The 26,575-nt window shown below is 40.1% G+C and overlaps 2 protein-coding genes across 4 annotated transcripts; both read right to left on the reverse strand.

Moving 5' to 3' along the window:
• Nucleotides 1-123: 123 nt before the first annotated feature.
• Nucleotides 124-19,634, reverse strand: LOC105279687 (vacuolar protein sorting-associated protein 13). 3 transcript variants are annotated; one of them, XM_026971510.1, is made up of 44 exons: nt 19,252-19,634; nt 18,782-18,963; nt 18,618-18,704; nt 18,254-18,451; nt 17,637-18,091; nt 16,843-17,363; nt 16,170-16,638; nt 15,584-15,949; nt 14,851-15,314; nt 14,065-14,770; nt 13,121-13,840; nt 11,995-12,843; nt 11,650-11,752; nt 11,438-11,584; nt 11,152-11,348; nt 10,887-11,024; nt 10,680-10,799; nt 10,419-10,598; nt 10,134-10,310; nt 9,897-10,058; nt 9,608-9,771; nt 9,386-9,506; nt 8,983-9,207; nt 8,628-8,843; nt 8,208-8,249; nt 7,907-7,972; nt 7,113-7,316; nt 6,828-6,965; nt 6,576-6,722; nt 6,080-6,228; nt 5,860-5,971; nt 5,538-5,776; nt 5,174-5,336; nt 4,864-5,080; nt 4,494-4,669; nt 4,167-4,286; nt 3,950-4,071; nt 3,445-3,758; nt 3,167-3,288; nt 2,912-3,081; nt 2,638-2,752; nt 2,215-2,346; nt 1,934-2,101; nt 124-1,727 (listed from the first exon to the last, which is right to left on the reverse strand). In XM_026971510.1, the coding sequence occupies exons 2-44, from the start codon at nt 18,879-18,881 to the stop codon at nt 1,680-1,682; spliced, it is 9,849 nt and encodes a 3,282-aa protein (XP_026827311.1). In that variant the 5' UTR covers nt 18,882-18,963; nt 19,252-19,634; the 3' UTR covers nt 124-1,679. The 3 variants fall into 3 exon arrangements, with proteins under 3 accessions (XP_026827311.1, XP_026827312.1, XP_026827313.1); XM_026971511.1 differs by lacking the exon at nt 7,907-7,972 and having other exon boundaries at nt 19,252-19,633; XM_026971512.1 differs by lacking the exons at nt 7,907-7,972; nt 8,208-8,249 and having other exon boundaries at nt 19,252-19,633.
• Nucleotides 19,635-19,953: 319 nt separating this feature from the next.
• Nucleotides 19,954-24,577, reverse strand: LOC105279679 (synaptic vesicle glycoprotein 2C). Its single transcript, XM_011339591.2, has 11 exons — nt 24,489-24,577; nt 23,989-24,045; nt 23,614-23,775; nt 23,365-23,527; nt 22,833-22,954; nt 22,516-22,754; nt 22,136-22,356; nt 21,619-21,836; nt 21,202-21,361; nt 21,000-21,127; nt 19,954-20,726 (listed from the first exon to the last, which is right to left on the reverse strand). The coding sequence occupies exons 1-11, from the start codon at nt 24,490-24,492 to the stop codon at nt 20,671-20,673; spliced, it is 1,530 nt and encodes a 509-aa protein (XP_011337893.1). The 5' UTR covers nt 24,493-24,577; the 3' UTR covers nt 19,954-20,670.
• Between the last annotated feature and the right edge of the window lie 1,998 nt (nt 24,578-26,575).

The raw sequence follows: 26,575 nt of genomic DNA on the forward strand, positions 1-26,575 counted from the left end.
AATTCGAGCAGCTAAGACGCCTGAGACGCAAGTATAAAATCATTGTTCAACTTTTCATTATTACAATATCAATTGCTTATTTCTAGCAGAAGATGTTATAATTCACACGCAGAGTACGGAAAATATTTGTAATAACTTTATTGCGTATCACAACAGAGTAATAAAGTTAAATTAATAAAATACATACCAAACACTGGTACACGCTGTATATATATACGTAATAAGCATCACGCGAAATTAGTTGATTTTAAAAACGTTTCAGAACTAAGTGAAATTAGTTATAGATAACGTTTTCCGTTATCGTTTTAAATAAAACTGTCCGAGGTAACATAACTGGGCAACGAAAAGATTAATTATGAAAATCAGTTAATCCGGTTGTTATGTACAGTACGAGTGTGATTCTATTCAACACGTATATACTCTATATATATATATATATACATATATTTATACGTATATATTTATTTATACTAACAAGCGTTAATAAAACGAGGTAGAAATATCTCCGGTGCACACTAGTTAGGCGTTAAAGCTCAGTAATAAAATTTCTCACGTCTTAACAATGTGTTTCTCTCTACTCGTTGCATCAATGATATTCGTAGCAAATTTCTTAACAACTCCATCAAATATTCTGAGGAGGAGGAGGATAAAGCACACAATTTTACTTTGATTATTGATTAGTTTCAACGATGACTCGTTTGCATTTGCCGATTGCGGTAGGATTAACAATGCAGTTCTTGATGTGATGCTAAGCTTTCGTAGATATAGAATATTTCATTCGATCTCTTTAAATAAAAGTTTCGCTTACTTCAACAAGTATATATTATATATATATCTTCTTGTATCGTTAATTTGATTTGTACGATTGATTGTAAATGACTTGAAATTTTTCTATCATTTTGTTTCACTGGTTCATTTAACGATTCAACTTAAAAGACTCTGATAGGTTTGTTGACCAATTTCAGCTTGTCATTCTAAGATTTCCAATCAATACAATTCCGTGGCTATCGTAAATTATTGTAAATCTAGTTTCTAATAATACGATTAAAATGGTTAACTTAATGGTTAATTAACTTTTTTGCGGCTAAAAAACTCGGTCGTAAGTGGAGCGTGGAATCTTACAAATATAAATTTAAAAATGATTATTCTCTCGCATTTATTTCTATGTTACTAGATTGGTACAGACGATTGCCGATTGCGTATAAATTCTATGGCAAATATAAAACACTGTCGATTGGAGTCTTTCGGAAAGAGCTATCAAATTTCTTCTTCTTAAACAATAAAAATGTAAAGTAATGATTTATCGTGATTAATAAAAATTCACTATAGAAACTATGTAATATTCCACTTTTAATTTTGACAGATACGGCAAAGTCGTTGCACCAATCTATAATGTTTCATTCGATAATACAATACCGACAACAAAAAACTTGCGAACAATCGCGTGAGAAAAGTAAAAAAGATTCCATAGTCTTTCGTGTCTAGTTTTCAGTGTTCTAATTGGTGTTTCCCTGTTCTGTCGCTATATGATATATCAGTCTTATAAATAGTGTCCATAGAAAATGTGCATAGAAATTGTACGAAATCGCTCGCGAGGCATTTGGGAAGTAAAGCAGCTTCGTTTCTTCTTCGTTCCTCTTTTCTTTCCTGTATTCAAAGTTGCATTGTATGTCGCTGTACTATACTCCGTATTGGTTGATTTGCTCTTGAATTTTACTGCATAACAACTGCGGAAAGAAACGTAAATCGAATGAGAAAACATCGAATGTGACAAAAAAAAATAATAATGATATTTTTAAGATCAAAAACTTTGAATAAAATTGTAGATGAAATAAATATTAAAATTTTAGTAGCAATATTTAACAAGATTTAATATTTGAGATGAAATAGAATACTTTTGCAAAAAGGTATGTGAGAATAGTTTGCCGTGTACCTCTTTAATATTGTGATCTGCGATTAAAAGTATCTTCGACTGATCCGCATTGCCGAATAAACCGCCGAGTTTCTTCTTCCTGCTAGCGTCTTTAATGAAGATCTGCACGCCCTTCTCCACGATCTTGGGTGATCCGCTGAACTCGCTCCATGTGTGAGTCCATTCAACCTGGCGCAGTTGAGAATATTATAAAATCAGGACATTGTAACAGTTTCTTTAGCTTAAATGAAGAATAATCAGTAAAAATGAAGGTACAACAATTGATAAAAATCAATACCAACCCGCCAGCCACCAAACAAATCGCTGTGTTCGACGTACGACAATCTTTTGTCTGTCAGCAGCAGCACGTCTTTGTGGAGGTACATATGATAGAAATAAACGTCTGTGTTTGCGTACTTTCCCTTTTCCAGTTCCTACATAAAATACAAAAGAGATTTCGCATGTTTCGCACAAGTCTTTACGATTGATTTTCTACGTGAATAAAACTAAGTTTTACAGAAGAAATTTTAAAGGAGAAATTGGTTTTACATATTCCATCATTGCGACTTATGTTTATATAATACTGTACCACAGTATTATTTACTCATTCATAATTCTGTATGAAGGTAAGACGTTAATCTTCTGTAGAAGAATATAAAAAATTGTACCCTAGAAACAAAACTACTACGTTTGAAGTTTGTGAACTTGGAGAATAAAAGCCTTACCATCAGTATCTTGTTGCCATCGGCTTCATTCTTTATGTATGGCCTAACAAGACTGTCCGGTTGGAGAAACCTGGGCGAACGTACCCGTTTTACTTCCTCGTTTAACTCGGTAGCTCTAAAATGCATATTAAAACTTAAAAATGTGTAGTATACCATACAAATATTAATTGTCTATTATATACAATTTTGGAGATAGTTTTATGTCTCAATTGATTGTTTTAATACTCATTAATAAAATTATTAAGACTTTCTTTGCGCAGTTAATTGCTCGTACCGTCTGACAGCTCCAAAAGAGCCGCTAGCAAAGTCAATAACGCCAGCAGTAGGTCTGGTAACCAGTCCAACAACGCCCTTTCCGAATCCTTTGAAGAATCCCTCCACTCCTTCCTCCTTTGCTCCTGATATGGGCTTCATTACCACACCCGTTACCCCATCGACTACGCCCTGTTGCAGGAACAAAACAAATAATTAAATAATTCATATACATATAAATCAATGAATGCACAGCCTAATTAATTTGTAAATCTACCATTACTAAGCCTTTTCCACTTCGTGCAAGACCTTCTTGCAAGTTGGCAGGTTGCTTGTTGAGCTGCTCCTGTCTCTTTCGCTGGTAGTCCTTGTCGAAAGTCAGAGCAGCTATACCCTTGCCTGCAAAAGTTTGTAACAAAAGATGGAAAGAAGTATCAGACTAAGATGTAGCAGAAAACGTTAAATATTAGAGAAATACTAAATGTAAAAATTTATTAAAATATCATAGAAAAATAGCAAGTTGCACAAATCGCAAAAACAGTTTCAATTCCGTACCCATCGCTCCTGTGATTTTCGATACAGCGCCGGCCATTCCGCCGACGGTGTGACCCAGCATGCTGCGCACTCCGAGGAACAGACCTTCCGCGAACTCCCCCGGGCCCTGTATAGCTCCTTGGAAGGGTTCGTAGAACAGATCTTCGATGCCCTTCATAGTTCCAATTACGAGCCCGTACGGGTTACCGATCACGTCGAGGCCCAGCACGAGTACGTACGCCTGCTTGATCGCTTGGCCCGCATAGTGGGTGGACGCCTCGGAGATGAGTTGCTTGTGCGTCATGAAAACGTAACTTCTCTCGAAATACGCCAATCTGCGAGCGAGGAGAATGACACCGATTAAAGATCTCTGTCTTGAATACAAAAGATTACAAAGTTCTGCGACTTGAATTTTTAGGATTCTTCATTTAATCATTGAGAATATATCTTTTGAGAAGATTCTCTTAACTGCACGTTAACGAAAGTTGTTTCTAACAAGCTGATGAGCATAAGATAGATACTTTACTTGAACACAATGTCGTTGATATCCGTCAACGTCACGCCGATTCCTTGCAGCAATACGTTAAGTACTTGCGGCAGCGCGGAGGGTCCTCCACCGCTACCAGCGATTGAAAAGCTGATGTGTATCTGCGAAGTGAAGATAAAAGAACCGTGAGAAAATTCGATGCTAAAGTAAAGATAATAATAATTGCTACTTGTGTTCACAGTATTGAAACACGAACCTTCAGTGGTGAGAAATGCAGAAGATCGAAAAAGTTCTTCTGCTCGGCTGTGGTGATTAGACTGACATGGTACATCAGCGGTTCGTTCACCAGTTTCATATCTTTGCGGAAGAGAGCACTCTAAAACGAATAGTTGGCAGCACAAGTTAGAATAAATTAGAGAAGGTTTTAACGAACGTTTAGAAATAATTAATATAACAATGTTGCAACATTAGATTAGTACGTGAATTAAAGTATCTGCGCGATATATTTGATGAAAATGTTCTCTACTCGTAAAATTTGAGGAACAAACTTTAAATGAATGTATTTGAGTATTCTATGACTTACTTCTTCCGCATCGTTGATTTCGTCGGCTTCGAAAAGACCCATTATTGCGTTTATGAAGATAATGTCTACCTTGATATGGAATTCTTGTATGAGAACCTTGAAATATCGGAATTGTTGCACGGTGCTGTGCTCCAACAGGCGCTTGACCATACTGAGTTCCGCGAAAGGTTTCATCACTACAAAGATGAGCAGAAAGAATATAAACAAATTTTTTAAATGCATAATTCTTTAATAAGTATCATTAAATCACAACAACTCATGAAGAACTTGAAAATTATATATATATATAATATTCTGCATATATTTTATTTCTTTTTATTATAAAATAGGAAAAGAATTCCATTCGTATCAAGTAAATAATTAATAATACCTGTGCTTTGTGTGACACTCTTCGGCGGCGGCACCGGAGCCAAAATGACTGGAAACACGCACTCCGACAATTGATTGTCGATTTGGAGCTTGTTGATTTTCGCATGCAATTGTACTTGATGCGCCGAGGTGCGATACTGTAACCAGAGTCCAGTTTGAAAGGTTCGTCGCATATATCTGCGATGCGGCCGCAGCATTTCCATGTTCAGATAATCCACCTAAAATTAAATAAAAAAATTATAGAAAACAATAAAAGCGATTTAATTATTAATGAATTAATTAGAATTAATAAAATCGTTGAACATTCTTACCATCAACTTGGGCTCCAGCATCACTCGATAATCCGCATCCTTGCCGATTTGCAGTTCTTTGATGTAACGTTGATATCCTTCCTCAATGGCATTGACTTCTTTGGCATTCAAGGCTCGCCATCGTCCGCCAAGAGACTTACGTGTTTCCCATATAATTCCAGAACTAAATTACGTTAAAGAATCATCAATTTACAATGACGTAATTATAAAGATAATTATAAAGACGAGTAATTATTAAATAAAATTAAATTAAAAATTAATTAAATAAAATTGGATTATCGATTTTAAAGATGTTGTGGAAGACGATATTTTACTAGATATTTTAATATTAATAAATCTGCGTTGTGTTTCGAGGAATACTTACCTGGCGATGCACATGTACAGCAATTCGGACTTGGTGATGTTGTTCACAAGAGAGAACCCGATGCCGTGTATGTTCAGTGTGATTTCCTGATCTATGATCTCCAGATCACCAGCCAACTGGCAATCCTCGGCGATCTTCAAATTCGGAGTGAATAAAAGTACACGTTGCGTGCCGTCCAGGAACGAGACGTAATACAGTTCCTGGTCTATGTCGGGCAATTGGAAGGCACCGAGATTGTCCTAGAATAAAAGCATGTTTGAAGATTCGCCCTTGACGCGACACTGTCTCGTTGATGAAATTGTTCATTGATCTCTTTCTTCACCTTACGAAGTTTGTTCTCGATCTCCTTGCCGTTACTGTCTTCCCAGATCAGTTGCCGCGAACCGGCCGGATTTTCCCACGTGTAAAACATCCTGTTGTACGACTGCACGGATCTGTTGATTTTCAATATTCAGTATTGAACAAATCTGACAAAATAATTATACTCGTTGTATAATTCAGTTTGAAGCAAATATCAATTTCTTGGCGCGTTCCACGCGTACCTGACATTAATCGAGCCTTTTTCCCAGAAATTAATGGTATGTGGCGTATGATTGATGATCAAAGCCGGCGCATTGCCTGAACTGTAGCCCGACATGGAGATATAAACGCCGCCCTCGTTCATTTGCACGTCCACGTTGATTCCTCCGTACTGTTAAATAGATTTCGAAATAGATTAGAGATGTACAGTATTAAAATTATTTAAGTTATTTTATTAAATGAAATTCAATTAATTAATTTTCATTTTTATTTATAATTTAAAGTTTAAAGTGTATTTAAATATTTAAAGTTATTTTATTAAATCAAATTTAATTGGTTAAAGTGTTGAAATGATATTAAATATTTAAATAAAGTAACAAATAAACTTCTCAATGATTAAAAACTTAAACCTAGTTACTCATTCTGCAGTCGAGTATTCATCTTCATATGTTATAAGTCATATTTATGATTTATAATTTCTAATAATAACTAATTTCTGTAACTGTGATTTCGCATTACCTTATTGTCCAATTTCAACAGAGTCGTGTGACTGTCAGTGTAAATAAACGCTGCAGTCTTCTCAGGCTGACCAGTGACTTTGGCTTTCAAGGTTTTATTCTCGTGCTCAGTTCGAGGCCACAAAGCTGCGCACTCGCCAGGAGGCACCTATATGCAGCAGTAATATAGTATTATTATAAAAAGCAATTTTTATGTAAAACATTTCTACACATACAATATAACAATTACATCAATTGTATTTAATGAACATACTTTGATCGTTGGATCGGCTGGTCGATCGCCTTCTTGGCATTCTATGAGGAAATCGGCGTTGTTAATGAGTATGTAATAAGGCGTGAATGTGATCTGCTTGGTCAACGAGTTGTAGGTAAGTTGATTGTGCACGCCGATCTATAACAAAAGATATAATTTTATATTTTATATAAGCACATTTTATACGTTTTTCCAAATACAATTTGGAACATAACATTTTACTAAATTAATAAATTACGGATATCAATACAATATAATAAAACAAATTAACGAATTACACCTAACCTGATACGTCATTCCGTTGTACTTGCACGCCACTACACCCTGGCTACCTGCGACATCGATGGAGAATTTGTCGGACCATTCCCCGTCTTCCACTCTGATCATGGCTTTCTTTTTGCCGAAAAAGGCCTTGGAGCGGAATGAGAACAGAATCGGTCCCTTGAAATGCTCTGGATGGTACAGGACATTCAAGTAATCGTCCGTTGTCTGGAAGGAACAATCAGCATGAATTAATTTTTACATTTTAATCGTCTAAAATTATTTCTCCGATGCACCATGCAGTTAATAGGACAAGTAGCAAATGTTTTTGTACAGCTATACATTAGCAAGCTTTGTCTTTGGACTTTGTTGTAGCTAGGATATCTTTTACATGCTCAGAAACTTAAAACCGCTGTGGGATTGGAATACAATAATAAATAATGGGATATAGCAATATTTATCATTAAATAAAGAAACATAATAATCAAAATATTGGAGGAAGGCAACGCAAAGGAAGCAAAGAGAGAGAGAGAGTGAGAGAGAAGGTAGCATGATAAAGCACACTGTACATGATGATATAGCTTTCGTGAATATACATAAATAAAATAAAGGATTTATGTGCCCAAGGCTGCGTTGGATAAATGCTGTTAAAAATTAATAAATTAGGCATTATGTTTAAACAACGCGGTTGTGGCAATTAGTTCGATGACACACAACCGTTAGACGATTGTTACTTCACAACACAGTCGCGTCTCGCGAAGCAAGACGAGCACGAGAATAGCGAAATTAATAGTATTGAAGTAAAACAAATGCATCACCGCGCGCGTTTTCCTCTTCCTGTATCGTGCGCGTTGCTGATGGGGTTTCATAGCGGAAACGAATTTCTGAAAGACGTATCCCACATACATTTCCCACGAATAGAGACAGTTAAACGACGAAATCCACTCGACGAAGATAATAATAATTTCATTTGATAATTACGTCACAAAATGAGAGCGAGTTACATTTAACCTCCCATAATTACAGAGATTGAAAGCGCTATTCGTAAATAATTATGAATCAAACTATCCATCTACACGAGAAGCACAGTAATGCGACACGATAACAAGGAATCTCTACCTTGATCGGACTCGAGTGCTCTTTGCCACCTTTACTTGATTTCTGTAAAATAACGGAGCATGTTCAATACAGAGTACAGGTTAGGCAAGATGCAGTACTGATTAATTTCGCAGAACACTGACGGGGAAAAACACGAAAGAGAGAGAGAGGGTAAAAATCGAGCAAAGAAATGGAAGTTAGCAAACGTGCGACAAAAAGAGTGTGCATAAAAAAAAAGATTTTATATTCCAAGTGTATCTCTCTGATAGAAAAGAATGCTCTCTAAAGAAGAAAGAATTTTGAACAAAAATTTTGTAATAGCAAGCTTAAACAGTAATAAAATGGTGATAAACTGCAATTCACCCACGAAAAAAAGGCAAAGTTAAAAGTTTTTATCAAAAGTAAAAAAATAATAAAAGATATCTATTGCTATTTACGTACCCTATACGACAGCATCAAACCAGTTTTATTCAACATCCAGAAGGGACAATACAGTTCCATGATGATTGAACCATGCTTGTGCGACGTATGCATTCCGAGGTCCATGACTACTTTCTGCGCGCTATCGAAGGACTCGAACGACCAGACCGCGAACTCCGGCGGGTTTGCCATAATTTCGCCCCTGCACGACCAGTCTTTCTCCAGATAATTGGGTAACTGTATCAAACATTGTTTATCTTCTATTAAATAGTTCCTAGTTTATTCTTCTTTTTTAAATTTTTATTATAATTTAAAAGCAGTTTTCGTAACAAAGTGCTATTTTATTTAATTTTTCTCAATTAGCACAGAATAATACCTTGATAATTATACTCGATTTGGCTGGATCAATCGTGGGAAGTTGCAGAGAGGCACTCGCTTCGAGCAAATGTTCTTGAACGCTGTCAGGCAAGCAGATGATGATGTCAATGGGCAAGAAATTCTTCAAGTACGCAGACGGATACAGGTGCACGTTGTAGACGGTACTAGCCATGGTATGACGAGTGGTGTTCTCGAAATAGACCTGTTCGATTTCTCCCACAGCCTACAAAAGTATATATTCTTTAATATGCCTGATTATTCTATTAATTATTATCAATAACAAATAGTATTAGTTACTATCACCAAATTACTTAATTAATATCAGTTAATATTAATTCTCTCTACATCTGTATTTCGACATATAATTCACAAAGAAAATTCTATACGAGAAAAATGTCGACCTGAATGTAAAACGGTTCCGTGACGTCCTGCTTCGAACGAGCCTCGCATTTCAGTAGCTTCGTCATGGAAACTGTTTTTTGTAGGTCCTTCCAGATGAACGGCTCGACCGATACCATATATCTAAAGAGTAAATTTTGTTAAGATATGTATATCATAATGACTACGTATATTCAATATCCGAGGTGAAGAAATGTCACAGTTAATGAAAAGTGCAAACCTACCCGTCGACGCTGAAGAACAACCAGTAGATGTTAGTCGGAGTGTATACGGCGTCCAATGGCAAATTAAGCTTCTCGTCCGGCGCCACGGTGCCCACACATTCAACCTCGTTGCCACGTTTTGTCATGTAATAAACGGATATCGGTTGGGCGAAGTGATTATGGACCTACAATGCGCACAATACAAACCAAAGCTGATTGCTAAATGGTAAATAAAATTATCTTATAATATTTGACACATTATATTCATCGTTATGAAGTAATGAAGCTGTTCAGTCTCTCTCCCTCGTACCTGAAGTATGCTTCTGAGGGTGACAATCGTACTGCCCTCCTCCACGATCACGTCCGAAACGATGCCCCACTCCTCGGAACCCTCCTTGCGATGCTTTAGAGAGAAGAATCGCTTGTCCGCCTTCAGCACGGGTATTGCCAATTTGCCTTGAATACCTTTGAACTGTAACATTTCGATTGTTAAAGAGTTAAAGTTCTACGTGTTACATTTTGCATCTGACTTATATTATCAACTTACAGACACGGCGAATTTACTGTCTTCACTGTCCTTCACGGTTTCCGCCTTCAAGTGCTCGAGTACACGCGCGTCCAACTTGGAGGTCTTTGGCGCGAGTTCTATCGACGCACCAGTCTCGAGAATCACTTCCATATACGTGTCGCTGTGGTCTCTTATTCTCGATCCGTCCTCGAAGATCTGTAAGCGTCATCATTGACAAAAACGTGCTTATATTAATAAGCATTGCATTAATTAATTTAAGCAATTAAGTACTATTAAATAATTGCAATTGAAGAGATTCCTGACCTTGAAGAGACTGTGCTCCAAATCAAGTATCATCGCAAGGCCAGTCTCGTTTTTCAGCAGATACGGTGCCATCTTCCTGGTGGGTCCTTTCCTGTTGGTGTCCATAGCCGACGAGAACGCCTGACCCAATTGGTTCAATACGTCCACACACGTCTTCGTCACAGTTATCTCGAGATTATCCTGTTCAAGAATGAGAAAAGATAGATTTATATATTTTTAATGAAACTTTGCTCGCATTATCGTTGATTAAATTGCGCTTACGGATGACGTAACATCGATGGACATCTTGGTGGACTGATGTAGCTCTTCGAGCTCGCTGTCTGAAGAGGGACTGACTGCGCTGGCGCCTCTCGAATCCAGCAGAATGTCGTTAAATTGAATCTGACAAAACGTTATTAATGTTATTAATTGGTAAAAATGTAACGAGTGAGTGGTATTAATAATAAAGAGCAATGAAGGAGAAGTTACCTTCGTTTTCAGCTCCCACGGTGTTGAGATGCGTTTACCATTATCGAAGCTTTCGATCGGTTCGATCAATGGTTCCCATAGCGCGAGACGGCTGTTGTAATACGCCATGATCACAGACATCGTAGAATCCATGCTCATCTGTGAATACGATTCGCAAGATATCATACAGTCATTAATTAAATTACGTTTCACGTTCGATAATGTAATTATACTAAACGTTAATCAAACATTTTCACAGATAACAATGACAATGAAAATCACTTACGGTTTTTGTGCTCCAATCGTTGACGTTACTTTGGAAGCCCACATGAAGCAACAGCATCGGCAGAGTTTTGTTGCCGACACCCGCCTCCAAAGTCAACAAGATCGTCGGTGCCGAAACAATTGCCAATTCCGGTTTATACGCTGCTGCAACCTCGTCTTCTGGATACGTATATTCTTCGAGCGCTTCCATCGCAACCTCTAAAAAAAAAAGAAAGAAAACTCTTGTTAATCGACATAATTTGATATTTAGTTAATTAGATAATTAGTTAATGTAGATTAATTAATACCTGTTTTAAGGAACCAGTAATCATTCTCCTCGAAGGGTGTAATGATCCACAGCCCTTCATAATTAGGCTCAGGTTTAATGATCTCCTTGTCTTCTTCCTCCTTCTTCGTCACCGTGTGGATGACCTTACTCAATATTTCAATTACACCTGCAAATTATCGCTTTTTTAAATTAACACTATCAATTAATTGGCATAGACAATCAAAGAATTACCTGGCGAAACGGAGATGTGTATGTCTGTACAACGGACTTCCAAGTGCAACCCTTTGCCCTCCGGCGTGGAACCGGCTACGCTGATGCTGCATGGTCTCAATACCTGTCAGATTAATTAATAATTATTCTTTAATTAATTAATTAAATTTATTAATAAAATATTATTATTTACTCTAATTATTATAATTTATATATATGTGTAAAATATAGATCTATGTATCTTCCTAAGAAAGCTATTATTTATAAAAGATCGCATTTTTTACGAATTCTATATTTTATGTATAAGCATATACATATAATTCTCTATTAATGTAATAAATATAAATTATATATCTATCCAGGTACCTGATAGATCCAGTCGGCTCTCTTTGCAGGATTGTAAATGCCCGTCAACAGAGAGAGATCCTTGATGGAGCCCGTGATCACCTGATGTTCCCCCATGATGCGCACCTTCAACAACAGTTCTGTATTCAGCACTATGCAGTTAGAATTGATGTCGTCCATGTTCTCGAGCAGGATGATGTCCGGTTTCTCCACGTGTACGTTCACCGTCAGCATCTTGGGCGTTGATGTGGTCGGCTGAGGCTGCGACTGTGCTGGCTGCTGCTTCTTTTTCGTCACCATTGCCCCTTCACTCCTCGAGGGATGCGCAGTTGTCTTGTTAGCTGTGTCGACGTCGAAGAAGTCCTTGATCTTCATGAGATAGTCGAGGGATACGATGATGCTGAACGAAAACACCCGCACGTCCGCGAACGTGTCGTTCGGGCTCTGGCGCACCGTCACGTCCAGCATGCTTCTCGAGCCGTACTTGGCGTCGGAATTCTCGGCCGACACCGCCGTCGATACGTTGCTGGTTCGCTCCATGATCCGTACCAGTGAACCTTCCCGGCTCGGCCGCGTGTCATCCAACGTGCAGTTCATCAGCAGAATCGACGTGGCCAGCAGGCCGTCCGCGAATACGCGACCCTTCACGGCAAAGTGCGTGAGGCTGAAACGTGCCAGGCCGTTCTCTGGTAAGCGCAGCGGCGACGTCTGCGACTGCAACAGTCTGGAGCCGCCGGTGAACAGGTTGATCACCAGACTGTCCATGATGAACTCGAATTTTATAGACGTGTGTCCATGCAGCTGCTCCTGCGTGTCGGTTGGCGGCTGTTCCCGCGACGTGTCCACCTCGTATTTGTACGCCGGCTGCATCTTAACACGGAAAGTAAACGATTAGTGAGAACTTGTGATTATTTATTATTATTTATTATATAAAAGTTTAATCTTTTCAAATATTGAACTGTGAAATTTTTTAAACTGTAAATGTAATGTTTGATTTTTATGATGCATGATTATTCCATTCCTCTCTTGAAGTCGTGTATCAAACTAGCGATTGTTATTGCAAACAATGCAATAAGAAAAGAAAAGAAAATTTTGAATTTATATTGCAATTATAATTGTTAAATATTTCATTGTGGTTATTATTCACCTGTAGCTCTCCGCTAGGTTCTGGCTTTACGGTGGATGGCACAGCTTGCACTGGTTTAGGATCTTCGAAAGTCTCACTCAGGTTTTGCTCGAGCACTTTGAGAATCGTAGCATAGTCTTCTTTGCTCAGTAGTAGATTGATCTTGTTCATTCTGCCGGACATGTCAATGTCCGGAATAGAAGTGAACCAGGCGGTGGACAAGTTCCGTTTCATCAGCAATGAGAACGTCACTGGTTCTAACAGCAACACCTCGTTTTCGCTGGTGAATTTCTCCACGTTCTGCCGGACTCGCGATAGCTTGAGATTCTGCAGATCGATTCTCATGTCGTCCACTATAGGGTACTCGCCGGTCTGCTCGTTCGTCGCTTCCAGTTTCTTGAAGGAGTTGCACACTTTAAGATTACCCATATCCAGCATTAAACTGTGTTCGCTCTTGGAGTTCATCGGCACGTATACGACTGGCGCCTTGATATTAATGTTCAGTTCGATGCGAGAAGCGCTCTCCTGAACGTCCTTGATGTTCGTCTTCGCGGCTTCCGCCGCTGCCGCTGACGCGTCCTTGATAGCTTTCTGCGCGGTTTGGAAATTGTTCAGGAAGTTCATCACGCTGCCGACAAACGCGTTCAGGAAGACAATACGATGGCAACCCATCGTCAAGCTGACGGACATGTTGTTCTTATCCGTCTCCCAGTGTTCAATGTTGTACATCACTACTTTGACCTGCGCAAAGTAAAAATGAAGGTTGAAATTAAAAGGTAAAAATAATTAAAAAGTATAAAACTGAAATATATAAAATACTTGGTATTATAAATAAAATATTATACAGATATCTACAAAAATAAATTTCCGATTTTGAAGATATGAAAATAATTAATGAAATTGTATGACACAAAACAACATTTATTTTATTATATAAAACGATAAAGAAATGTGGAAGCGCTTACCTGCAGAGACTCATTACCCTCCACAGTTATGATATCCTTGTACATAGAAGCAGGATTGAGATCCTTGATGCTGATATTCGATAGCTCGACGTTCGTTTGCAAGTAGGAAGACTTGCTGAGAAAACTGGAGTGAATGCCCTCAACGTAGAGTGCGGTGATGTCCCGGGCGGCGCTGGAGATCTTCAGATTGATCGAGCTGATGTTGGCGGTAACTTTTAGGTCGATACACTCCACCGTTTGCCTTCTGCGCCGTCCGGTAGGCCGCAGCCGTTGCCTTTGTAACTGTTCCTTGAGGAAACCGGAAGTCTCCTCCTGGATGGAAGCCAATTGAGTCGGTCGGCGACGCTCGACTTCCCTCTTCTGAGCGCCTCCGAGCGAGTCCATTCGATCTTGGATATACGTGCTAAACCGCAGCAGCTCGATGAGCGCCTCTTGGTGCAGCAGCGTGTCCAGCGAGGTGAATTCCAGCTGCAGGAACTTCACGACGGAACCGTGCCGCGTGACAAACTCCGGCGAACGTTTGTTCACATTCACATACTTCACAGTGATCAAATATTCATCCCGACCGGCCGACATTGGCGTGTTCACCATGAAAATCTCTTGATCCTCGTGACGCTGCCGGATCTGCACGCCGCCCAGTCGCAGCTTTATCTCCTGATCGTACGTACGTTGCAGCATGTCCGCTTCCAGTTGCAACACTTGGAATCTGAAGGGAATATATCTATATATTAGATTATATTATAAATTATATTATATTAAAATAATAAAACTGCCAAGCGAGCGAACCTGATGAATTCTGATACGTTATCATCCTGCTGCTTGAACACTGACAGCGTCAACTCCTTCATCTCGAATTTCATCTCCAGATCAATGGTCTGCTTCATCGGCGCAGGGTCCGTTTCCTGCTGTTTCTTGTTGGCGATGCTGGATATCGTCGTTCCCAACTCCTTGAGCGAGAGCTGTGACACAGACTTGGAGAGGGAGATTCGCTGGCCTTCTGCGGGTTTCTCCTCCTCAGGCACGGGGATACTTTGTGCGATTGACAGGGCTTGCAGCAGCCGAACGTCCGTTATATTCACCGCCACCGACGGCAAGTGACCGATAAGCCGCAGTTTCGGCAATAGAGGGTCGTCTGTCACCAGACACTTGTGGAACTGGATCTCCAAAGACGTCGGATGCAGCAACGTTAGGGCGCTTTCGGTACCCGCCAACGCAGTTCGCCATTCTTCGTCCGGCAATGTTACCAGCACCTGAATGTGACGACGTTAAGATTAAAACGACGTTAATAAACAATACTCTGTCTAATTATAAATCAATTTTATGTCAAAGTAATGTTTCTATAAGAATATCTCAAATCGATATTTGATTACAGAAATGATATTTGTTCCTTATTTAACTATTGATTGTAGAATTAAATCTTGCTGCAATTTTTACTAATCACTAATTATTTATCTTTTTTGTATAATATTTATGATTTTTCTTTTTAAAACTATTCCACGTAATGATGATTTTTTATTACCTGGAAGTTGACGATCTTCAAAACAAACTTGTCGTAGCTATGCGCTCTCAAATGTGACAGAACTTCCTCCTCGCTTTTGCCCATGCTAACTAGTTGCTTGACAGTGACGCCGCTCATCTCGGTCTTCTCTTCCTGCAAGGATTGCATCTTCAGGCTGCCCAGATTCACGACGATCAGCGCCTTTGAATCTTCGTAGAAACCGCCGTACGGTACGATAAGTTGTGAGGCCTGCATATCTACTTGTATATCCAGCACCGAATGCTTCTGTATCGCATATTCTAATCCAAGTGCCGACATTTCTTTCAAGCCTTCTAATTGTTCTGCTGCAGCTGATTGCAGCTGATTCAGCGTCGAAGGATCTTGTATCTATAAAATGCAATAGCTCAACAATTTATCAAGAAGCATAGATAATAATTAAACGTTTAAACACAAAATCTTAATTGATACAGGCTTCTATCTATATCTATAATTTATATCTCTAATAATAATTATTATATAATAATAATTATCTATATAGAGATAATAACATGTATAAACAAAAATTTTATAACATGCATTCGCGCTGTTCGATGAAACGATGGCACACCTTGAACAAGTTAACCAGCTCTATGATGGTCTGCGCGTCGTAGATGATATCGACGGATCGCGAATTAACAATGACGCGATCGCCGCACAGCTTGTCGATTGGATTTTTCTCGTAGGATACCGACAGCAGAGCGCTGTCGGAACTACCATGTCCTGGATTGAAGAGCGAAGGCACACGATCATCTTGCGTCGCGCCTAGCAGCTTCATGTCGCTGATGGATGCAGTGACGCGGATCGCGTTCGCGGATGGCCGCGACTTGAATCCCACTCGTACGCCATGCAGCTGTAGGTCCAGAACGCACGGGTGCTTCTTGTCCGTGTCCAGCAGCGAGATCTGCAGGCCGTGTAGGAAGAAATGCGTGTCGATCATCTCGTATGTCTCCGGGTAGTGCGCGGGAGTACTATTCTCCTGATAATCGATCGCTCGATACAGTTTCTCCTTCTCCTGCGGCGTCATCGCTTCCTCGAATCTGGACATCATATTCACATCGTAAATAACATTATTAAAAATTTTAAGACACACAAGATTTTACATAAAAGTTTCTACCAAATTATACATTTTTGATAAGTATTTAAACTTATAAAATACTTATAAAATCAAATATAAAGCATATAAAATTATAAAGCCTGATTAAAAAATTCGAATTAGATCAAAAGAGATGTTGGAATCGTACCTGCGCATGATCGCCGCGGCCGAGTTAAGCTCCTTCGTCTCCTCAGCCTGCGAGCTAGTCCACAAGAAACCGAACCACCCCCGCTGCGCCTTCAGACTCTTCTCCCTTTCTGCCAGTCTCTCTACTTCCATCTCAATTTGCTGCCGGATGATCACCAGATTGAAGATGTCAAGCTTTTTCTCGCAGTGAGTCAGCTGTTCCTCGATCTCCTTTGCCAGCTTCTTGGTCGTCAGTTTCGTCTGATAAGCCTCGGCGTACGCGCGGCAGGTATCGCGATGTTGTTTCATGTGATCCCAGTCCCAGTTGCGACGACATCGTCGTACCGTCTCCTCAAGGACGCAGGTATACGCGAAACGCCACCATTCCTTATAGTGGCCACGGTACGGGACGTTGGGCCGATACTTTCGGTACGGCGCAGCCTTCCGTGCCTGGTCCAGGCCCTCACCTAGCCGCACCAGCGTTTGATATTGCCGCTTCGTCAAGCCGATCCGCAATTTCTGCATCTCCAGGTCCAACCATACCTGCAAAACATATATCAAATTGATTATTATGTATCTGAAATTTTCAATATTTTTATATTAGATAAACTTGGCAGTATATTTATGCTAAATTCAAACGTGTTCTTATTAATATTAATTTATTTTTACATTATTAACATTAGTTTATTAGTTACTTTAATTTTCATATTATGTGTTTGACAATAGATAGGAAATACTACTTAAAATTTTATTATTATTATTTATTATTATTTTTCTATATTAGAGAATTTAACGTGGATTGAAAATAAGTCTCACTTTAGGGATAGTATAGTTGCTGCCATCAGATTCTGGTTTAGGATTAAGCCTAAGTTTGGACTTGATGTTGATTGGTCCCAGCATGTATTGGTAACCGGGCGGAGTGTAGTCCATGGTTGCTATACCGCTGCAGAAGAGAGTGGAATAGGAGGATTGCGGGCTCTTGCTATATTGTTCCAAGCCGGTGTTGAGGTAGGCAGCTAGTCCGTCCAAACCGCACAGTTTGAAGATCTGCGGGATGGCGTACATATCTTTCAAATTGCCGGTGGTCTCCCACGAGTCTGTGCAACTTTCCAGAATAAAGGTGTTCAGGGTGAAGCCGACGGAGAACGGGTGCTCCTTGAAGGTGACGTGATCCTCGTACCGAACATGGATTCTTTTGATCTCCACGTGGATGTTCTTGATCATACGAGCGACTAGCTTCTCGACCATCGAGTCGTCCAGCTTTTCTTGTGCTACGGAAATTAAAGAATTATAATAAAATTCAATAGAAAATAGAAAATTAATTCAAATTTATTTAAAATTATTTAGTTATGTAAACTTAGTATCAACACTCACGAGGATCTCGATTCTACTCTCTATAAAGATCTGTGTCTCTAGAAGATGTAAATAGTTACATTTGATGTCCGCTAACTGCTTCCTCTTCTCCACTCTTTCAAGTTCCGCCCGCTTAGTTTCCAACTGTGCTTTCGTTTCCTTCTCCTCATTGTATGCAACTTGACTCGTAGGCACTACCAGAATAAACAACTCCTCAACTATTGCGTCAATCTGGCCGTTCCACATGTCTTTGAAGGGGATCTTCAGTATCAGTTTTCCTGGAAAATAGAACATTATAGAAATAGCAATTACACACATACACTTTTTGCATATCGTAATCATTTTAGTAATTACTGTTCTGTTTTACTTTGCAGCTTTTACATGCAACTTTGTGTCATTATTAAAATAAAATTATTATACAATACATAACATGATTTTTAATACCTAGACGTCCATATTCCAATCTTACTGGAAGATCCAGTACATCCAACGCAGATTCCTTTATTAACAAGTCATTTAACACGAGATCGCCTGCAAACAAATGGTGTGTTTCACATAAGATTATTAAGAACCAGAAGAAGAGACAGAATTATCGTGCACATTCCTACCTCCCCAGAGGCTGACTTTGAGCTGTGTGTAGTCCAAGTTTTGAATGTACTCGCCGAGCACCTTATTGAGGAGCTCTGCAATGATTGACTCAAAAACCATTTTGCTATTTGTTTCTTTGCCGTTTCAAACAAATTGTACTTTCCCCTCCTGCACTGTAATGCAGTCGTCTCTCCCACGGTTTCTGTAATAGAAATATAGAAATAAAAGTACATATAAAAGTTAAATAATAGTATACAACTAGCAAAGATAATGAAACAAAAAAAAATAAAAATTATAGATAATAATATAAGTTCTTTAAATAATTATCTTAACTGATTTTCCAGAAAATTATATTAAATGTCAACACGATCACATGCACCATGCGTTGGATCCTCGTCTGCTTAATACACTCAGTGTAACGTAATTACGACATGACATTCCCTGCGATCAAGTACAATGCAATTTTGAACGATAGAGCAAAAAGATTTACGAGGTTATGGGCGAAACTCTTCGAGGACGGCGCACGGTAGACACTCGTAATCTGACAGCTTCACCGACAACGCGACGGCGACGGTGGCACACATAACCTGAAAGCAGGCTGCTCAAGCTCGGCGGCTCGTGGAGGAATATGTGTGCGTCTTTTTTCGTCAGGTTACGTCATTCTTGAGGAATATCATCGATCCTCCGCGTCGGCAGCTCCGGAACGCGGGCGTGATTTCAAACAGTTTCGAATCACGATCCTGACGTCGGCACCCACTCCGCGATTCCCGTTGATCCTGCCTGATCCTTGGATGACTTGGATCACCCGAGCAACCTGAATCCTGCGCCGTTCCGCTTGCGTGCTACCAATCAATTTCTGTTTCCTACGCGCGAACGCCGCGAACGTGCCGCGTGAACGTTGCTGATGACGGAGCTTCGATACTCTCGCGAGTAGGGAGGGAGAGTGAAGATTACGTCATCGTGGCGCGTTTTTCATAAAATAACGTGAAACCGTTACCGTATGTGTATCTATGTTGGATGAACGGTTCGCTGATAGCCGCGGAAGCGGCACCAAGGCCACGCGATAGAGTATCTCCTCTTTGTTTTCTTTGTAAAAGTATCACGTTAATAACATAATCATTACACGTATGTACAATTATTAAGAATTTCAAAATTAAAAATTGGGGATTTAAAAATAGATCATCTAGAGAAATTGTCGACAAAAATATAATTTTATAATTTATATTAAAATTTATACTTTTCCAAGAATCGACCGTTAGTTAGCAATAAGCACAAATAAAAATTCTTTTTCGCAAGATTGCTTGTGGAAGAAGGACGTTGACGGATTGCGAACTCGATTAATCAAGACACACGGTCGTGTCACGATAACTGTTTGTTAATCGAATAACTATGTCGATTACGTCATTCATCGACATCGGTAGAATTAGTATTATCTAGTACCACGCACACGCACTGCTTTGCATAATTCGTTGTTGACGAATTCTTCTTCTATATCGCTCAGAATAGCGATTACGTAGCATTACACGACGCTGTCGATATTTTAATTGTTACAATTGATATCTGTCCCTTGAGTTCGATCCCTCGATCGTATCGATATCTATTAAAATATCGTATAAATTGACAATTAATTGTATCACTGTTATAATTCTCGCATGCGACAATCCATAATGCCAGCGTGACGCAATGTGTTACACTTCACATTTGATCTTGAAAGACTCTTGACAGAAGTCACAGTCTCGTTTCGTTCGTGACGCATTCAGACACAGATCAAGTCATCGAATCAAGATACAGATCGATAGATCCGTTTTTTTATAAATATATTTATTAATAAATATAACCGAGGTCACAATGCTCCCCAAGGCACAGATTCTTCGGGCCGTCCAAGGGAAATTTTCCCTCCGCTTGATTTTCACTCCAGCGTTTCCTTCCCGGTCTTCGGTAGCAGGAACGATAAGAAACCGCATACTGAAATTAAACGAGTCGCATATATTTCTATGATCGAGTCTTTTATTATTGCATTATCGAGTAGAGACAAATTATTCATCAAGTATCTAATCATCAGTGATCAATTAAGCAACGATGATAATTACCTGGTTGATGAATAATAATTGTCCCTACTGAATGAACGCAAAAATTAAACCGAATTTTCTGACTGACCAAATAGATTATCGCTCACATTGTCGCGTATATTTTGCATACAAAGGCGGAAAACGAAATTCAGTGGAGGAAGCTTCTTACCGAACAAAAACGCGGCAAACAGCACGATAGGAATGACGCAGGCCAAATCGATTAGATAACCAAACACCAGGTTGCCGACCAAGGCGCCCAGTCGACCCATAGTTAATGACAAGGCTGCGGCCATCACTCTGGAAACACCGTGACAGTACAAATAAGTTTCAAATAGGAAATTAGGAAAAACGCAAGAGAGTGATTCTCTCACCTGAGATTCGTCGGGAACATGTCGACGATCACGCAGTAAACTAGAGAGATCCCGAGGGACGTGAGGGCCTCGAATACGCACGAGAGCACCAGATTCTGCAGCGAATCCACCACGTAGTAGAAACCCACCGTCACCGCGCCGGAGACCAGCAACGAGACGACTGAAACGGCCACATAATATTAATATTTAATTTAAAAGATAATATAATAATAAATTCTATAATTATTACTGATTAATTATATTGACAACTCTACTTTAATCTAATCTAATCTAATCTAATGTAAAAGTTGAAATCTAAAAGTTAGAATGTTTTATTGTAAATAAGTTTATTTATCCATGACTGGTATGAAGTTATATTAATATTAATTACTCGCTCGAGCGCCAAGTAACTCCAAGTTTTCAAATTCCGTTACTCACTCAGGAAGAATTTAGCTCCTAGTTTGTGCACGAAGAGAGGCAAGATGATGGAGCCGGGGATGCAGGCGAGGCCGATGTACACGGTGTGCAGGTAAACGGATGGCGCGATCACGGTATCGCAGCCGTAAATGTCGAAGAGGGTACCATTGTCCGGCAGGGCGGACACTATGCACACTGACGTGGTCTCGCCGGGATTCGCGTGCTCGAATTGCTCAAATCTGTCGAATAATGTGGATATATAAGATATTATTAAAATAGCTACTATTATAAGAACGAAGTATTTCTCATATTCAAACTATTATATAAAAATTAATTAAAATTAATTAAAAATTAACTATTATATAAAGAAAACTGTTATATAAAAAAGGACTTGAAACAGCCATAACTCATTCAGGATTCTTAAACTTTGATTAATACTTATCTTTAGTAATTATAAACTCTGTAATTTTCTTGTCATCAGTTTTATATGTACAAATACAAGCCAAGAAGTCTAAGATATTATCGTGGAAGAAGTTACCTGGTGAACAATTCCGGAAACCAAACCATTAGGGTATAGTAACTACTGGTGAGCCCGAACTGAATGCCGCAAGCGAGCAGCGTGTTGCGCAAATACGGTGGTTTGCACAGCGCACTCGTCAGATCCCGTATTTCAGCAAAGAGGACCTTCAAGTCCTTTCGTTTGTGCAGCTTCAAGGACCTGGTGCTTTTGTCCTTCGACTTCTCTTGTAGACATTTCACCTAGAGCAAGAAGCAGAAAGAATAGAATCAAATTATACGTCATACATTTTGGAATCAAAATTCTTTTCAAACCGCGGGATTTTCTTTGATTCTGCTTTTTTTTAATTTCTGAAAGATTGATTACAAATCTAGATAAAATTATATAAAATAAAAGCATACCGGATATGTGTCGGGATCGGCGCCGGTGTTGCGCGAGTAGATCCACTTGAATACCTCGAGAGCCGCCTCGGTCTCGCCGCATTCCAGGAGGAACTTTGGGCTCTCCGGGAAGGCGAACAGCCAGAGGCCGAGCATGAGTGATGGCAGGGCGCAGAGCGCGACGAAGAGATTCCAGGATTTGAAGTAAAACGCGTCGCTCTGGTACATCAAGTCCATGGGTATGATCAGCCAAGCGATCACTGAAAATTTCATTCAGGTTTGATCTCAAATCTCTTGACTTTGAAAAGTGAATTTGAGAAAATTATAGGACCACTTACGTGGTAGAACTATCACGCCGACCGTCCAAAACAGTTCCATCCAGCAAAGGCAGCGCTCGCGGTACTTTGTGGGTTGAAACTCGCCGAGATACGGGAAGCAGATACCCATGGCACCAGTCACACTGCGCGAAGAAGAAAATTTTGTTAACACATCAATAGATACTTATTTGTTATATCATGAGTGCCTTACATTTGCGTGTCTCACATTTTAATTTAAACAACAGATCTCTTTCTTTATTTTTTTACTGACAGACAAATTAGGATTCTCTGATAAATTAGGATTTTTTTCTCAACGAAAATATAAAAATGTTTATAAGTTTCTTGCGATAAATGTTTAGAAAAGAATCGAAGAATATCTTCGCAAATTATAAACTTATTTGTAGATAGATACCGAACTATATGCCTCATTTAATTTTATAGATAGCTTTTGTTTCAATAAAATTTCAATTAATGCGATATCGGAGTTTAGAGAGTTGCAATTCTTTTCGTTAGAAAGAAATTGGTCCTAAATAAATTTATAGAGTGCACTTACGCGAAGCCGTTGAAGAATCGGAAGACCAAGAACACCCAGAAGTATTGGACGAAAGAGGACATGATGCCCACAATGCCGTCCATTAGCAGCGTAGCTATTAACACGATCTTCCTTCCCTTCGTGTCAGCCAGGCATCCCCATATATACGACCCAAGTACCATACCTGCACAAAATAGTATTTTAATTGAAACTGGCATGAATTTTTCTCACTTTAATTCGCACGATAAATTACAAAAAAATTACACCGACCTAGCATCGGAGACGCCGTTAGCCAACCCTTTGCCGTGGAGTCCATCTGCAGATCGCATTGCGCCGCCGGAAGCACGAACGAAAGGATTGTCACGCCGATGGCCGTGTCCATGTAAATCAGACCACAGATGGTCAGTAGCATATAATGGAACTTGCCGAAACCTGTAACGTGTTTGATAATTCATTTTGTAGTTAATATCAAATTGCAAATCGGAATTAAATTATAATTAATGCTGAAATTTTTGTACTGTTAGATTCTTTTAGATTGTATCGACGCGAGATTGCTGTAGAGCTCAGACTATTACACAAACTCTGATAGAACTCAACTTGAATTTTAAAAGAGTGAACATTCAATTTTCCCATCAATCTTCTTACCTGTTACGGTGATTGCATGCTCGAAGTCGGCACCTCCGTCTGCCAGGAAGTCGAGTCCTGTAACAGAAGAATTAGCAGCAAACTTAACTAATTGTAAGAGAAACATAAACATAACTGAAGTAAAGTTGTCGAAGAAACGAAGGCAAGATACTCAAAGAAAAACTGATCAAACAGATTACAACAATTTAAAGAGGAAATTTCATCTAACTACTCCTTTTTTGTGGTAAGAGAAGAAAAAACCTTCAAAAGAATCCCGAGGAGGGTGCCGAGGGAAATGTGGGATTTCTACCGACTAAAACTTCTTCCGTGGCCCGGATGCATCATTGTGGCGATTCAGGGAATCGGGTATTACTTCCTGGGCGTCAAACTAACATTTTGCCCCTAACATTTTGATAAACGATCAATTACAAATAACAGATGTAAAAACACTCTTAAGCGTACCAGTACGACGTCGAATCTCCAGGTCACTTCCCTTATAATCAAGAAAATAGAAAACTCACCCATGGTCGCCGCTCAAGTCGCTGGACGTCCTGGAGGTGCTCGCGGGCCGGAAGTTCTCCTTGGGGGACGTGCCGTCGCAGTGCCGTCGCTTCCTGATGCTGCTGCTGGTATCGGCACAGTATGTTCCTTGAGAAGGGCGACGCCCCGGGTTCATTGGTGAACGGTGAACACCCGGTGGTAGCCGGTCGGCGTCGCAGCCGTGAATCCCGTCTCCCTCGCTCGATCGCTACCCCTTTGGCGAAGAAACGCGTCGAGCCGACGGACGAAGAAGAGAGCTGCGCGACGATCAACGGTGTGGCTGGTTGCGGCACCCCCAATGCCGTTCACGGTTTCCGGTCCGCCTGCGAAGAAGAGAAGCGATCGGCCGGCAACCGTTACTCGCGCGCTTGCGGTCGAGCGAATGATCGTGGTCCAATATTCGCGGCGCGCACCTTGACACGAGCTGTCGGCTTCCGGAATAAGCCTGAGGCCACGTCGAGATAAGATATCATCGTCCACCTCCGCGAGAAGAGGGGCTGAGGAACCTTCGGCTTTTCCCAAAAACGATAAACCGCAAGAAAACCGACGCTCTTTCTTCCGCATTCTTCTCTCCTTTCTTCTTATTTCTTCTTTCGCGTTCTCGTGAATTTTTTGCAACGACAATTTTTGAGCGAATACGTGAGAAAGCTAGTATTGCGTTTAATGGAGAACGATTGCGTTATTTGTAAATTTTTGAGCTTGTAATTTACGATGCGAATACGCGGAAGTCACGTCACTTGTTTGAGCATCGTTATTTCATCGTGATTCTGCGAGATAACGTCCGTTTGTGAAATTATCGGTGTAATGTCTCGTTACGTCGTTCATTTACTCGAGTCTTATGGAGATTAGGTGATAAGATATGCTGCGCGGGATCGTGCCGCTCGCAGCATCCGCAGCAACCCCGAGTTATTCTGTGTTAACCGGTCACATGTCTGTACATTGCTTAACATTTTACATGTATACCACATTAATTCTAAAAATGAGTTTTTACAATCCCAAATATAGAGGATGTGCAACGACCGGTAGTAACAAGGAATGACGGTACTTATCGACGTATCGACACATGTCACTCGAAAGATTTATAATATCAGAGATTTTGCGATTCTTCGACTTTGCATTGCGATATAGAAGGTAATAAAATCGAAAATCAGTAGCGGATATGATCTCATAAAGTTACAGGTGGCCGCGCGAAGAAATCGAGTATCTTGCACTTGTTATAATTTTTAAAATTCTTTAAGACCACCAAAGAGACATCAAGAAATCAAGTGATCTTATCTCAAATTTTTGTTATTTTGCGATAATAAAATAATAAATAAGACGCTGATCACGAGTGATTCCGAGAAAAAAAAGCAGACGGAGTGTTGAATCACGCGTGAGATCGCGGCACGTGAGAGAGGTGCGAGGGATCTTCCCCGTTTACTTCACGTATGCATTTGCAATTGTTTGCGAGCTCCTCTTGGCAAACAGTGCCTTTGACGAGCACATTTTATCTGGCAGCTAACTTATCGTGACGGCTAACAGGGAAGTGTCAGACGCGCGGCCTACTTACACCGGCATCATCGCATCACCGGCGTGATTAATCGTATTTTCGAATCCTCGGAATTTTCCGCGACGATAAGGCGATCTGCCTCGAAAATATCGATGTATCGCCGTCCTCGTTATCCCGGGTTACGAGCACGAAATATAATAAATCGGCAGCCGCCCGCCCGATCATGAAAGCGGCCACCCCAAACGCACCGGGGTTGACTGGATTCTTTCGACGCGCTACATTTGCAAATGCATTGCTATTTATATCAAACCGATCACGAATCGATGGTCGATCGAGAGATATATCTATTTATGGATCGCGGTCATGGAAAGTTTCACGTGGATAAGATCCGATCGGGATAAAGCGTATCATTAACTTCCTCCGCATTGTTTACTGATCGTCGGCTTGATGCGACCTGGACTTTCCCGGCGTCACGGAACTCGCGTGCCGCCCGCTGCGCGATTGTATCTTTTTAATCGTAATGAAGAGGGGAGTCCAAATCCAATCTGGACAATCCGAATCTTCTTGAATCCTTCGACA

This window comes from Ooceraea biroi, chromosome 7 (assembly GCF_003672135.1).
Source record: "Ooceraea biroi isolate clonal line C1 chromosome 7, Obir_v5.4, whole genome shotgun sequence".
NCBI classification, from domain to species: Eukaryota; Metazoa; Arthropoda; class Insecta; order Hymenoptera; family Formicidae; genus Ooceraea; species Ooceraea biroi.